Genomic DNA, 16658 nt, shown 5'->3' with positions numbered 1-16658 from the left:
CCGCTGAAGCAGATTATGTGGTCCGTACAGGTCGTTAAGTTGCGGTTCACATAATTGGAAGAGTTGACATTTCTAAGATTCTCTGATTTTTTTTTTTTCTCGGACTTCAGCAAGACATAGTCCAATGCATGAATGAATGAGGTCGATTTGAGTAGACTTGGGTGTTTACGTCTAGGTCTACAAGTAAGGCAAGGCAACTATGCTCTTATTCGCAAATCATCATTCCCCACTTTGTTTCAATATAAATAGCATAGCCAGTGATTAAATAAATGGTTTCCTGTCTGGCAGACCAGGGCAGTAGTATTTGCCCGACGTCCTGAAAAGCGTTATCCGAGACCTACTTTGAATTATTCCTTACGAGGAGAGATAAGAATACACGGTCAAGTGTGAGCAATAACAAAAGATACAAGGGCAGATCGAAGCATTAAAACCTATTTGAATATCAAATTCAGATAAGTGTACGTTATACCTCTGAATGGAATACGGACAGGGTTGCTATTTGAATGTCACAGATAAGACCCCACAAACCTGAGCTACGACGCTGTGTCCCCACAAGGCCTCTACGATTCACACACAGAAGTCACGCACAGTGGTCCTGCTAACCGTTTCCAAGGACTATTGTCATACACAGGCTGACCCCAGATACCTGCAACACAACAACGACCCTCTCAACAACATGCACACAAGACCTTCACTAACGGAAAAACACAGGCAAAACGTTTAACCTCCCCACCAATCAGTCACACTACATCCAGCTGTAATCTAGCAGTGAAATAAACAATTTACGAATGGTATTCTAATTCGTCCATGATGGTGCAGTAAATAGGCCTATCTGCGTCCAGAAAGGAAGCTTCTTCTCAAAAGACGAACCCAGTCAGTTTGCGTCTGTATTTTGTCAACAGTCGTGGCTTTGTTACCGATGGATTAAGGATTTATGCAAGAGAACTGACACAGCGCCGGGTCTAAATATAAAAACAACACATCACATACCTCCTCCGGCACCTTGACGGGGGTGTTTTGACTCAATCACACGGCTAATGTTGTGGCCTATCGGGGAGCTTACGCTAAGCTAACACACCGTGCCTTTGGGGAAACGTGAGTAAATAAATAAACACGCTATTACCATTAACCTGATCATTGTTGGGGAATCCTAATCCCCTGATAATGAGGGAACATGCGTTTTACTAGGAGTGTAACTGAAACAGGTGGTTCGCGCCGCACGTGTTGGGAATGCTTCTCCGTAAAATTTGCAGAGTCAGATATCGTTTGTTAAATATTAATTCAGGATAAACGTACTCGTGCTTCCAGGCACTTGGGTGGAAGGTAAAATAGTAATATTCTAAAATAGGGCTAACTGTCTGATGTGTGATTGTTTACCAAGATCCACCTCTATAAAAACAAAAACGGTCTCGGGCATTTGCAACTTAAAAAACCAGTAATGCTCATTCTCACTCTTAAACACATTCCTGTAACCGCGAGGGGAGAACAAGAATTGTCTTGTCCCGCGATAGGCGGTGCTTTGACTAAGCCTGTGTGCTCATGCACTTTATTGTGCATTGTTGTGAGACAAAGCTGTAAAGTGTACACTCACTGCTATTCCCTGGGCGCGCTCCACACAGCCCGTCATCATACACCCTATAGCAAATAATAGGCAACAGTGTCACGTCTGCACAAAAAAGAAAAGCCACACCGTGACAACCAAGCATACATGCCTTTAGGGATCATACCAACAATGATCCTTTGGACAGTGTGTGTGTGTGTGTGTGTGTGTGTGTGTGTGTGTGTGTGTGTGTGTGTGTGTGTGTGTGTGTGTGTGTGTGTGTGTGTGTGTGTGTGTGTGTGTGTGTGTGTTAGATAATAGCGGATGTCGTAACGGTCTCGTGCGCACCACTTCAAAACACACACAAACACACAGAAGAGCGGGCCGGTTCAAAAGAAAACACGAGGATATCCGATCTCCCTAGGACTGGAGCAAAGACTGCACGGGGTCAGGTGGATGACCTGGCTCAGCGCTCCAGGTGAACCAGACGCTTTCTCCGCCGCTTCAGATCCCAGGAAGGTCATTAGTCAAATCCAGATCTCAGATCAGATCTGCACCTCTGGTCCGCTGACCGCAGGATGTCCTGTGGTCTAGCCACTGTTGACGTGTTTGCACAGCAAACATTTAAAACACACAGGAAGATGCCGACTCAGATACCATAGAAAGTGTCCCAGACCCAGAACCCTGAACACCCCCCCCCCCCCCCCCCTACTACAGTCCCACCTCTGTGGCCCAACCCTTGCTGGGTATTCAATCTATTAGTGATGACACCAGTCCTAAAACTGTATAGAAATAATAACGCAACACGCTGTGAATAATTAAAAGCTGTGGCTATATGAGAAATGACCCGAACATCAAGCCAAAAGGGCCAAGTGAAGTTGAACAAGACTTTGAACAGTGTGTGCGTTCGCTTGTACGCGTGCGTGTGCGTGCGTGTGTGTGTGTGGGTGTGCATTAGACCAGTTGCCTCCCAGCAGGACCAGAAGGAACCAGTGAGCTCATCCACACAGCCACCGAGCAATGACCTGCCCGCTTGAAGGACAGCACTGCCTGGCGCGCCTAGCTATCACAGAGTGACGCCTCTTCACACACACATTAATGCACACACACACACACACACACACAGACGGTAAGACACATATGCTTGACCAGAATCAAAACACACATACCTCATTGTTAGTTCAACAACAAAAGAATCCACAGTGAGTCAGGAGAGCTAAAAGATTAGTGTAGCATCCAGACCCCCAACCCATGGTCACAGAGCTGGCTATGACTCACACTCACACACACACAAACACTCACACACACATACACACACACACGCACACACACACACACGCACTTGTGAATATGCGGTTGCCATTGCGACCAGGATTGCATCAGAACAGCCGTTCCTGAGTTTGGTTACATTTCTGTGGCATATGCCCCTTATTATTAAACAGCATTCATCGTCATGAATCAAATATCGGTGGAGAATAATCCAGATAATAACGATGGCGTCCTAAACTGAGGAACAGATTTATTTTTTAAATCCGACAAAGCTCACTACCGTTCAAATAAACCCCCTTAAAGTAGGCTTTGGGGTTTATCTTGCATTCAAAAAGCAGGGAACACAATAATTGTATGTGGTTGTTTTACCGCCACACTACACTTACACCAATTTGCATTTTCACCTGGCGGCCATCTTGGCTCTAAACACAGGCTAAGAAGTGGAACTGAATGCAGAATTCCACATCAAGTGAGATCACCCTGTGAGTGTAGAGCTACCGTGGAGCGTCCTGAGACTAAACATATCCAAGCAACAAGCACACGCACACAGCCTGAGAAAACCTCCACCACACACACACACACTGAAGGGCCCTCTCTTTTCATGCAGATCTTTTGTCTACCAGTAATGTCTGGTATGCTGGGATACAGGCTGGGCTCAATGACCTGATTTCTATGGGGGTGACAGCCACTGTGTGTGTGTGTGTGTGTGTGTGTGTGTGTGTGTGTGTGTGTGTGTGTGTGTGTGTGCATTTCCTGACCCCTTATTGGCTATATCTGTCCGTTTTTTTTGTCTGCCTCAGCTAAGTCCTGTGTCTTAACCAACACACACACACACACACACACACACGAGAGGAAAAAAGCATTATTGAGGTATAACCCCTTGGCAACTTATGCTTTTCCGCAGCAAAAGTTTTGAATGAGTTGCCAAAGTCAAAACACAGGATACATGCTTCAAAAGCATCAATAGCATCCCAGGAATACACACCACTAAAAATAAACCCAAGATGAAGTTCTAAGAAGCCCAGTTTCAATGTAGCACACTTGACGCCAGGTGCTGTACCACAAGGCTCACCTTCCCTCACACACTCATCTGTCTTGCTCTGTGAGCGTGTGCGTGTCTGTTTGTGTCTGGAAGTATATACAAATGCGCGTACGCATGTGCCTTTGAATGCATACATGCGTACATGTCGTTGGGCGGCATTTGGCTCAGGAGGTAGAGCGGGTTGGTTGGTCGCTGCAAGGTTGCTAGTTCGATCCCCTAGCTCCTATTAGCTAAGTGTGGAGGTGTCCCTGAGCAATGCACCTCACCCTAACAGCTGCCGACGAGCTGGCTCTCGCCTTTCATGGTGGACACCGCCGTCGTTGTGTGAATGTGTGCATGAATGGGTGACGGTTAGGCAATATTGTAAGGCGCTTAGCGTGGTTAAAAAAAGCGCTGTACAAATGCAGTCCATTTACCATTCATTTGTGTACGCGTGTCTTCCCACGGAGTGTATGTCAACGTCGTGAACGCATGACCTCGTGATTGCGTGTGCGCCTACCTTGTCTCTGGATGAAGATGCGCAGCAGGGGGTGGGCCATGGACACGGCCTTGCAGAAGTTGTCGTCGTTGTTGATGGGCAGCAGGTCGCCGTGCACGTCGGCGTAGCCGATCATCAGCTCCATGTTGGCGATGCGGTGGATGTGCATGATGAGCCGGGAGAACTCCTCAAACTTCCCCGGCTTCACCCGGTCCACCGAGAACCGCCGAAACTCCGCCCCATACTGAGGAAGAAGAGAAAGACGTGTGAGGAGGAAGATAGGACGGCTTCGTTAACCCCAGAGATAGCAAGCACTTTAGAAGCACCATGTCTTTACTTTGATACAGTAAGGCTTTTATTTTGACACGGGCTTGCTTTTATTTCGATACAGAAAGGCTTTTATTTTCAATACAGGCAGGCTTTTATTCCGATACAGGCAAGCTTTTACTTTGATACAGTCAGCAAGCCTTTTATTTTTTGACACAGGGTAAGCTTTTATTTTGAAAACCACACTGGAAGTTCCCTGCAGGACATATGCAGAAGACTAAACTGGCCGCAATCCTCGGAGACCGGTTTCAACAGAGCGCTAGCGATGGTATCTTCCACTAATTACATAGCGAGCAGGAAGCCGGTCTTCATGCAAAAAAGAACAGAGAGCTAAATTTACATTTCTCAGGAAGCATGATTTCTTATTTAGTAGTATAAAGTTACCGATGCGACAACCCTGACACAGTCGCGAACCCTAACCCTAACCCTAACCTGTTAAAACCTACGATTTCACTCAAAAGCAGTTGCCCAACTTGAGGCAGGAAATGGAAAAAAGGGAGTGGGGGGGAGGGGAGGGGGCTGGAACAAAAGGCAGTACAACCCAGGTAGGTGACTAAGCGCTGGTTGTGACGTCGTACAGTGCGTTTACGCAAAACAGGACTCCCTGGTCGTCTGGTGTTCAGGTCAGGGACCTCCACACAGGAGGGACCACCAAGAGGTGACCCCCCCCCCCCCCCGCCCCCTCCCCGAAGAGAGATGGAGTCAACATGGGACAGAGAGACATGATGGTGCCGGTGGTGGTGGGTGCAGCGGGTGGGGTTGGCCAAGGCCACGGCACTCCTGTAATTTGGTGATTCGCGTTGGCGTGTTTTCTCTACATTATCATTAGAGGGTCACGAAGGAGAGGGGAAAGGAAGGGAAGAAGAAGAAGAAACATATGGCGGTGGGAGGGGAGGGAGCACGGCAGAACACAGATAGCAGCAGAAGAAGAGCCGGGAGAGAGGGGGAGAGGAGGAGAGAGGCAGAGGGGGGGGGGGGGGGAGAGCCTACGCTGTAATTAGCAAAGGACATGGGATCGTGAGTGAACACACGACATTCTGGGGAACTGCATGTGCAGCCTGGTGTACAGACTACAGCTGTACACCACACACACACACACACACACACACACACACACACACACACACACACACACACACACACACACACACACACACACACACACACACACACACACACACACACACACACACACACACACACACACACACCAGAAAACGTACCCACGCGTAAGCGGCGCAAAGACACAAGATACATTTTGAAGGACACCTTTATAAAGTTGGAGAACTGGTTTCTGCAGCACACCTCACCAGTCGTCTGCACTCGCAGGTTAATGTCAAACAATATGGACATCAAATAACGTCAAGTAGAACAAAGAACAACTCAAAGATGTGTGCGATGCATGTATTTTAAAACATAACATAATTAACATAATATAATTCTTGTTGATTGTCGTGACAGAGGTGCAAACTGTGTGTGATGTAAGCTGGAGTGAGAAAACTAGTAAAAGGGCTCTTTGGGTTGGGACAAGTCTGAACACGGGGATATTAATCACTGGCCTAACATTTTAAACCCTGTACTAAGAATACACCACAAGAACACTGACATCACCGCACCTTCTGGCCAATCGTTTGAGCAGGTTGGAACAAGCTGGATCTAGTCACCTCTGACTAGTGTGTGGAGTGGATGCTAGCTATCTTGTTTTTAGCCAGCACAGCCCTGACTTCTTGTTGATACCGATTTTGTATTCCATTTTAGGAATAAGATAGCCTCGGTTTTTAGATTTCTCCAATGGTTTCAAAACAATATAGTGTGTAAACCAATTCTGCAAGACCCTCTCATACACTACAACAAGGGCTCTTTTAGTGAAGTAAAATCCACCAAACTATTTGATGAAACTCTTGTACTCTAATGAAGGACGAGCCCACTGATTACCTCCAGTATCACCTCAGGTCCCCCCCCCCGCTGACAAGACCTTCAGGAGAGTGAAACCAGCGCTGACAGACCAGGGTCACAGATTGTCACCAAGAAAACCCCTGGGTTGGTCCAAATATTGCTAAGGCCTAAAAAAAAAAAAGTTTGGTTCCTGTTGGTTGTCAGTTGAGGTCATGGGTAGGTAGGGAATTTATTTTATTTTTTTATTTTATTTTTTCCAGCAGCAGCGAATGATAGGTAGGTTGTTTTCATTTAAAAACGAGAAAATTCGCTCATCCTTGTACAGAATGAAGAGGTGCTGTACCAAAACGTAATTATAGAGGTGCTGTACCAAAACGTAATTACATTAAAAAAAAATTTTTTTTTTTTTTTTTATAAAACTCATAAAATAATTTGGGTCGCACATACATTGACAGGGTCGGTCGGAAACCGGAACCAAACAAAAACATTTTTTAGGCCTAATCACACATTTCCCACAAGAAAACAAAACAAGGCTACCCGGACTAAACCCGACCCCTCTAGCTAGACCTACACTACGGCTTCGACAAGATTTGTCCATCAACAGAACATAGAATTTTTTAAGAAGTTTAACAAGTAACAAATAACATTTGCTGTTAAATGTTGCAGTTCAATTCAAATTGTTGGTTCATGGATGAAAAACAAATGAATAGTTTGGTTTTTCTTGGCTGATTGGCAGATAAGCAAGCACATTTAAGACATCACTTTGGATTCTGGTAACTTGTAATGGAAAGAATTATCATCAGATTAAAGAGAATTATCATGAATTGCATCATTACCAGTCCCTAAATTTGCCCAAGATGACGGCAGCAGCCAACGTGGTAAACATTTTCTCCAGCGTTTGTTTACTACTTACAATATCAACCATTTATCTCAAGCACGTTCACACACTAGTCCACCAGAGTTGTAATGGGATTTCCTCAGCTGTTTCCCGAACAGCTTTGTTTACCACTGAACTATCTGAAGATAAGAGTATTAACACAAAACAGTTGGGCTCCTCCCAGACTGTGTGTGTACTCTCTAATAGTGCACTTATGTACTTTGAATAGAACAGGGACAAAACAGAAGGGAATGTCATCTGTAATCTCTATCACAGAGTACCTATCCATCTTTGTTTTATAGAATAAGGAACTTAAACAAATAGTTGAGTCAGGGCACATACACAAAGTTTGAACAATTCGATTAGGTTGGACTTCTGAAGTGCCTGTGACCCTTTCTATTCTGAAAAACTCAACTGTCAGTGCATTGACATTATCGAGCGGGCTATCAAGACAACGACGTCAACCTTTCAAAATGGCTGCCAACTGTAACCCAATCCAATACTCGCATTCCATCAGACACACTTTTGATTCAGTGGGCTGAAATTGGAGCACAGTAGTACGCAGTCGTCTTTCAGTAGTACAGCTAGCCATCACCTCTTCCTCCAGCGATGGGAGCGATGTACGGTAAGCCAGGTCCAACCACAAAGAGGATCACTACTGATCTGATCGGTGTATCTATAGATGGAATCACAATGGCCCCGGCAGGTGAATGCAGTGACATCACGGCTCACTTGTACGCAAATAGAGCCGTGAGTCACTCTGAGAACAATGTGGGATGGCAAGGACAAGTGATGCCCTCGCTCTCGAGCGAGAGTGACAATAGCTTGACACCTATGAAACACACACACACACACACACACACACACACACACACACACACACACACACACACACACACACACACACACACACACACACACACACACACACACACACACACACACACACACACACACACACACACACACACACACACCAGCATCTGTTGTTGAACCTGGACGAGAATACACTTGCTCTGACACCTTCCTTTGCTTCTGAGGCCATTGTGTGGGTGACCATTGTGACCTGCGCACTACCATCAGCTGGTGTCAGTACTGGCCTGACTTTACCCCTCCATGACACACTTACAACAGTGTTTTATGAGGTTTAAAAACATATACAGGCCAATGAGATACAGGTTTACCTGTCCTCCATTGCAATTGGAAGGGGCATGCGCTTCAGAAACTTTCAACAACAGCGAAGGCCTCCTGCTCTACTGTCTTGTTATGCAAGACTGCGTTCATGTATGCACAAGTCAAAGCCTATCCGTCTTCGATCCGACCGGTAGAAAGAGAGCTAGGCATTAAAAAACAAACACGGCCCTCTCTCTCAACGCTGCCACTGGGTCATGTCAATCTTCACTGGCGCTAGGAATAAGGGCAGAGCTGAAGGCTATGCGGAGTGTCCAGGCAGATAATAGGGGAGCCTTCACTTTTGGAAGCAGCGCTCATTCACACCAGCGACGAAACAAATGGACCACAGCCAACTTCAGTGTAAATAGACGTGACCCGCTCCCCCACCCTTCCTCGGCGTTCCCATAGCAGAGAGTTCTCACAGCATTCTTTCGTCACTACCCCTGCACCATACCCCACCCCACCCCACCCAGCCCATGCCCTGATACCCGGCCACCAAAACGACAACACATTGCATTTGAGTCAATGAGTCACGTCTTGTTGTTTCGCCATTGATTTACACATGAACGTGGAGGCATGGTGGGTATCGGCGAAGGGGAGGGGTCCAGGTCCTTTCGCCTTGGGCCATAGATGCATTTTTAAGTGATGACAGTTCTTGTGATGCACCTTCCAGTGGATGTGACACGTGACATGGGATGTCTAAGTATTTACCTATAATCCTGAGCCTGAATTGTCTTTTGAGACTAACAGAGAATTGAATCAAGTGAGTAAAGAAAATACATAATTTGAGACTTCATGACGATCCATTATGTTGCGTTTTATACTACATTAGGATATAGTCTAGCGGGATGTGAGGGGAAACGGGCACACTATCCTAAAGTTGAAATACTCGCTGACTCACACTGACGTCTGTGAAAAGACGCTTGATGGCATTGTATTAATAATTAAGTTAGTGGGATCACTTCAATGCGATTCAGAAATATTCCCCGTGTGCTATTTCTTCTCCCTATCTATGAACTCCTGGTTATACGCGGGTGGAAGCCCTCCAAAACATTAGCCGTCGCATCAATAGGTCCACACTCCCAGCGTCCTATAGTGGCTGGTGGGACGGGGACACCGCGGCGCTACTACAATGTGCATCGTAATGTAAAGTACACACATCTATGCACGCAGTACAAAACGTGCACTCGGTTCCTCACGCGTCCGTTTTGTCCCATTGCATGAGGCACTGGGGAATTCTCATCGAGATTTTTGCAGTTTATTGTACAATCCATATTTCCACTAAGCTGTACCCGACTCCTGCCGCCCGTTACGGGATGGGATGACCATGTGTTATCATTTCTTTCTGTTAAAAGCCAGATAGGAATACGATATGTGCGCCGGAGACACTCACCTTGCTTTTAACCTCCACCGCATTACAATCCGCGTATCGCAAAGGTTGCGATTTATGAAAACTCCGATTCATTTTGGTGTGTGATTGTAGCAAAAAAAAAGTTCAACAGCGTTTCCCCGCAGAGATAAGCCTCGGCTCCAGACTATTGTGAATAAATGCTCCTGTCCTGTCGCCTCGTTGTTGTTCTCGTTCACTTTAACACTTTGTCTCGATCCGCCGCCGATGTTTGGATGATCCACGACGTTTATATGAAAGAACTTGACTGGAAAAAAAAGAGGCAAACAACTCACCACCTCAGACTTGGGGGAGTGATTTAAGTTTTGAAATGACATCACCCCATTCGTCTACAGCCCTCCTAAAATGTGTCTACGCACGCGGCCCTCCCGCCCGCCAGAGGGCGCACTGATGCAAAACGCGCAGACGCGCCCATAAATTTCCTGGGGCCTAGCTTTTACCTTCTTAATTAATAATCATTACCTGAGTAGGCAGGGTTGTATACAGTCAACAGTTGAACACTTTGTTCAAACATATTTCAATCAAGATTTATTAATAAATAAAATCTAAACTAAAATTTTGATCAGAGTTCAAATTGAATGAGCGATTGCCATCATAGGCAAATTAATAAGTCCCAGTAGTGCTGTTATAATTACCGAGCAATTCTATCTATAGTAATACTGAAGTAGCCTACTATTTCATTGGGTCATTGGCACTACTGAATATGTGTTTGAAGAATTGTCTTTTGTATTATGTATGGGCTATATATAGGCCCTATATTTTAGTTTCAGGTAACCCTAACCATTAGCTATTATTAAGTAGCTAATGGTGTGTGCTTTCAAACTGCATGCAAAACTGTGTGCGTCAAACTGAAGGTTGTCACAGACAATTTCCTATTCTCTTGGAATAGTTCCACAGTGAGGGATGTTTCAGGTTTGAAACCAGAAAGACTTGCTTGTTTTATTGCCTTAACAGGCTCTTCTAGTCGTAGCTGACTCACAGAAAAGGCAATTTCTTCATGTTTCAATCATTTGGTAAATTCAATCACAACTAAATACTCAGAGTTATTGCCTGATATAGGCCATCAAATGTTGTCCTTTAGCTTTGTCATTCTTCATCTCATAAACCACATCTACATAACTTGTTTTACTATAGGGAGTCATAAATATGCAACTTAAGCACTATTATACGCAAATTCAAGAGTGTTTCCTCATATGTTATGTAGACTCTCTGCGACATAATTAGCCAACAGACAAAACATTCAGTTTCCAACACTGCAAATTGCTCAACAATAACCCAGTTAAGGTAAGAACTACTTTAATACTACTTTAGTTTCTCTCTGGAGGTGCAGCGGAGGTAGAGGATGGTAACACAAACCAAAAAGGAATAAAACCCTTTTATTGTAAGTTGTAAATTGTGAGCTGAGGAATGACACATGGGGTTTGGGGACACATAAACGTCCCAAGGAAGCATCACAGTAGCAAGTGATACCTCCTTGAAGCCTGAGCTTCTCTCTTTACCACTGACGTGTCTCCGAGGGTGTGTGTGGCCCTGATGGAGGTGCTAATGACGTAGGCTAGCGTAGCCTAGCCCGGGTACCACCACCACCAAGAATAACCTGAGCAGCTTTAGGAGACCACCCATTACATTACAGGGATACCCGCTCTATAGTTCACAACATTCCCTGGACCCCTGAAGACGCCTGTCTAGAGCAGCTGCCGTCTGCCTTGTCCCCCTCGCCCTCTCTCTCCCTTTCCCTTTCTCTCTCTCTCTCTCTCTCTCTCTCTCTCTCTCTCTCTCTCTCTCTCTCTCTCTCTCTCTCTCTCTCGCTCTCTCACTCTCTCTCTCTCTGTCTCCCTCTCCCTCCCTTTCTCTCGCTCTCCCTCCATCTCTCTCGCTCTCCCTCCCTCTCTTGTTCTCTCTCCCTCCTCTTTCTCTATATTGCTGTCTCTCTCTTTCCCTCTCTCTCTCCCTCTCCCCCACTCCCACCCCTCTCTCTCACTGTCTCTCTCTCCCTCTCTCTCTCTCTCTCTCTCTCTCTCTCTCTCTCTCTCTCTCTCTCTCTCTCTCTCTCTCTCTCTCTCTCTCTCTCTCTCTCTCTCTCTCTCTCACACTCTCTCTCTCTCTCTCTCTCTCTCTCTCTCTCTCTCTCTCTCTCTCTCTCTCTCTCTCTCTCTCTCTCTCTCTCTCTCTCTCTCTCTCTCTCTCTTTATCTTGCTTCTTGCTGTTATTGGTAGAGGATGTAGTGTTGGTGGTGGTGGTGGTGGTGGTGGTGTTGGTAGTGGTGGTGGTGGTGGTGGTGGTGGTGGTGGTGGTGGTGGTGGTGGTGGTTGTGCTGGTGGTTGTGCTGGTGGTGGTGGTGGTGGTGGTGGTGGTGGTGGTGATAGTGATAGTGGTGGAGGTGGTTGTCGGGGGTTGGCTTGCCTCATTTCAAAATACATGTGGGTCTCAATTACAATGTGACCCTTTTCTGGAAGCAGTTGTAACAGTTCATTCACGTCTAAAGTATCAGACTGAAGAATGAACGACATCAATACGTGTCTATAAACGGATGTTTTCCCAAGAGAATCTAGCAACACTGTATTGCAGTGGGCCTTAATGATTTCTAAGATTGGCGACTGCTTCATCTTCTCTATTACCACACACATCTTAGACAATAAGTCTACCAGAGATAACATTTTGGGTTATTTTTATTTAATTGCATTATGTTAAGGAAACTAATATCCCTAGCATTATTAGGATGAACTGTAAATCCTAGAGGGAGGTTTTGCTATGAGTAATTCTGGGCTCATAGCACCAGCCCTGCTACTTGTCATTTTATATATATTTTTCTTTTATCACATCAATTGTGCGGGAATACATTAAAAAAGAGGGGACAAAAAAACGACATGAATGGAAAGGGACAGAAACCTAGCAGGCGGGTGCACAGCAAGGTGCTAATATAGAGGTCTCATTTGGGATTTTAATTACGTAATGTAGACCTAATTCACAATCATGTTTAATGTACACAGAAAACACGGAGGCTACATGACTTGATTCGGGTAGTTTATATCTATGATCAAAGCCGAGCAGTGCAGTTTTATCTTCTGTCAAGGGTCCAAAGCCCTCGGTATCCTCCGTTCTCAGTACTCCGCTCTGATTGCAGAGCCTGGAGTGTCCCCAGCCTGACTCGTAATTCACTTCGGATGAAAGCGTCCGCTAAACGGCTCAATGTAAATGTAAATTCTGGGTCGTCAAGTGTGCGTTGGCGGGAGCGGAGCAGACCCGAAGCGCGAGGTGTATTCTCAGGAAACTCGCTCTACTCCACTGCTTCTCTAACACCAGCTGCTTGCTTGGGCGAGAGGGTTCTCTTGATGTATGGTTTATTTATTTAGGCCTGATACTTGGTTGGCAGATGGTGTTTACCGTTAAAGGAGTACCTTGGATTCTCTTGAGAAACCTTTCAAGTAGTAGCCGTCCCCTCCAACCCGTAATGAGAGGATTCCATGTTGGCCGTGTCCTACCATATAAAAGGCTTGATGCTTCCTTGTTCGTTTGATTTGATTTCCAAAACTGAACATCTGGAGTGCTCCTCTTCTAGATGCTGCGTGTGGGCCTATTTGCATGATATTCATCCTGAATTTCAATTCCGGTTCACTTAAAGCTGATTGGCCTTATCTAGAAGGGTTTGAGTTTGTAAGGCTATTTGCATGCCTTTTCAACCAATCCTCACCACATTTGCTACACATCATCTACAGGGGAGCATATGTAGAAAATGGTTCTTGTTTAAGTTGTTCAACAGAAGACGCCCCCCCCCCCTCCATTCTAATATCATGTTTATATGGTAGTTTAACGTATGCAGAATAATCAAATGAATATTCAGATTGGGCAAATGGCTCGGCCGTTAATTTAATTCTCTGTCAACAGAGGGCGCTAGAGGAGTATATGTTGGCATATTGCCAACGTCACGTTTTACTAAGGTACCTCCGACACTAAAATGTTATTTTGTTATGCTTGGATGTGTAACCGATTAATTTTGTCTTTAATAGGACCCTATTTCACCCAGTGGCCTTATTGGGTAAAAATATTATTTGTTGACGTACCATGATGGTATTTATTTTGGTATGTAGCCTAATGTAGCCAATCGCACATTGTGACAGTTCCTCCCTCCAGTAGTCATTATAGCTGATCACACACAGCTCTGCGGTCCCCTAGCAATAGACACTCAAACACTGCGAGGCCATGCTGCAAGAGCTTCTCCAGCTATTGAGTAAGACAAGGACTTCATGTCGATTATTTATTTTTAAATTGAAACAATCGAATGCTGTGCTGCTGTGCTATAAACTGAAATTGATTTGATTCCACCCTCTCCCTTGAACCCCACATCCGCCACACTGTCGAAACCTCCTTCTATCACCTCCGTAATATTGCAAAGATCAGATCCTCCCTCACACCCCACGCTGCAGAAAGACCCATGCCTTCATCTCCTCCCGCCTTGATTATTGCAATTCACTCCTCGCCGGCATCGCCACCACCTCCATCAACAGACTCCAACTGGTCCAGATTGCAGCAGCCCGTCTCCTCACTCACACTAAAGCGTGGCACCACATCGCCCCAGTCCTCAAGAATCTCCACTGGCTCCCCATCTCACACCGGATCCACTACAAACTCCTGGTCCTCACCTACAAAGCCCTCCACCATATGCCCTCCACCATATCTCTCTGACCTTCCCTCCCTCTACCAACCCCCCCCGGGCCCTCAGATCCTCCTCAGCCGGTCTCCTCTCCACCCACACATCAAAACTCCACAGCCTTGGTGACAGAGCCTTCTCCAGGACATCTCCCAGGCTCTGGAACTCCCTCCCCCAACATATTCGTGACTCTGAGTCCCTCACCATCTTCCAGTCCCGCCTCAAGACTCAACTCTTCTCCTCTGCCTACCCCTAGATCACTCACTATCCCTAGCCCCATCAACTCAAACTTTTTTTCTTGTTTATCTTTTTTGTGCCCCTATGTAAAGCACTTTGAGTGTGTGAAAAGCACTATATAAATTGAATCTATTATTATTATTAAACTGTCGTGGTCTAACATGATATCAGTAAATAATACACAGGTCTGACTTTATTTTGTTGCATTGATCTCCGCCTCGGTTTCGATCCATGGAAGGCAATGGAAAACAACCTGAATACATTTGTTTATAAATGTGTTTGTTTCCGATTGATCTGTATTTTGTGTTGTTTTTCTGCTTTCTCATTTGATTGTTCTCAATGTATTCATGTGCTGTGTATAATTCAATAAACAATCATATTTTGACGTAATCTGGTATCAGATCTTTAATTTGTGGTAGGCCTACTCTCTCTAAACCGTATTGGATTAGATCTAGAGACGGTGTCCCTAACTCGCAAGGGGTTTGCAGACATCCACTTAGTGGCGGCTCGCCTATAGAGGGCGCTGGGGCGCCGCCCTCCCGCCGACCGGCCATCTTTTCTTTTTTAAATATATTTATATATATATTTTTAAATAATCTTCTCATTTTGAGAATTAATCTATTTTAATTGCATTCGAATAATGCATTTACTTTGGAATATCTTTAGAATCCCCCATCATTAAAAAATAATCATTCACTTACATATTCAACGTTCATTTTGGTGAAGTAGATGTCTTCCGTGGGGCGCAGTTCGCTCAGCCCCACATGCCTGAATTATTAGCCAATGGTTCCCCCGTTGCTAGGCAGAATAGTACATAATTTCGCCAATCAGCGTCGTCGAATTATAACCGCGCATTTGCCATTGCCTCAGAGATCAGCAAAGTGGCGACTTTGAGTACTGCTACCACTGTTTCCCTGTGGGTTCAGCTAGCCCCAAATTCAGTTAAGTCTTTGCTTAAGAATCCCTTCGAAAGAAGAACATTTGCAGCCAAATTGCAAGTAAAAGAACTCAGAGCAGAAAAGCCAAAAGTGAACATAACCCAACAAGCAAGAGAAAAGGATAGAGCCTACAAGAGAAGTTTTTCCAGAGTTTGGTTCAGGCTTGGCTAACTAGCTGTGGGTATGCCAATGCAATTTTTTGCTTTCCTAGTATACTTTTTAAAATAAGTGCGTGTGATAGTTCGTGGACACAGACAGGGTTAACAGACCTGAAACATCTATCAGAACGGACAGAAGCTAGCCATGCTACAGGTAAGCAACTTCTATTTATTCCACTAGCCTATATTTCCCTTGAGATGGTCACTGGTTGCAGACCCTCACAACCTCCCCCCACCCCTTTCAAGTGTACTGTATGGTGGGACCAGGCCTTCATTGTGCATATTGTTTATAGTCCTCTGCAAACCTATTCAGTGTCATACTGTATATAGTTCTCTGAACACATGGTGGCATCAGGCCTTCAGTGTGCATATTGTACTGTATGTAGTCCTCTGTAAACCTATTCAGTGTACATACTGTATATTGTTCTCTGCAAACCTATGGTTGCTTCAGGCCTTCAGTGTTCATATTGTATATAGTCCTTTGCAAACCTATTCAGTGTACTGTATATAGTCCTCTGCAAACCTATGGTGGCATCAGGCCTTCAGTGTGCATATTGTACTGTATGTAGTCCTCTGCAAAACTATGTTGGTATCATGCCTTAAGTGTGTCTTCAACAACCACACACAAAAGTTTGCACATTTACATGAATTTTGTGGAATTCATATT

The 16658-nt window shown here is 45.2% G+C and overlaps 1 protein-coding gene across 1 annotated transcript in view; it reads right to left on the bottom strand.

Annotated features, from left to right (window-relative positions):
- pard6gb (par-6 family cell polarity regulator gamma b) overlaps positions 1–10350 on the bottom strand; it is a 32140-nt gene extending 21790 nt beyond the window's left edge. Inside the window, exons 1-2 of the mRNA XM_030347248.1 lie at positions 9996–10350; positions 4351–4573 (exon numbers count right to left, since the gene is read on the bottom strand). Of these exons, the coding sequence (XP_030203108.1) occupies positions 4351–4573; positions 9996–10067 (295 nt within the window). The 5' untranslated portion in view covers positions 10068–10350. The remainder of the gene's footprint in view (positions 1–4350; positions 4574–9995) is intronic.
- Positions 10351–16658: the final 6308 nt, after the last annotated feature.

This window comes from Gadus morhua, chromosome 22 (assembly GCF_902167405.1).
Source record: "Gadus morhua chromosome 22, gadMor3.0, whole genome shotgun sequence".
Lineage (NCBI taxonomy): Eukaryota > Metazoa > Chordata > Actinopteri > Gadiformes > Gadidae > Gadus > Gadus morhua.
This window is presented reverse-complemented; position numbering and strand designations above follow the sequence as displayed.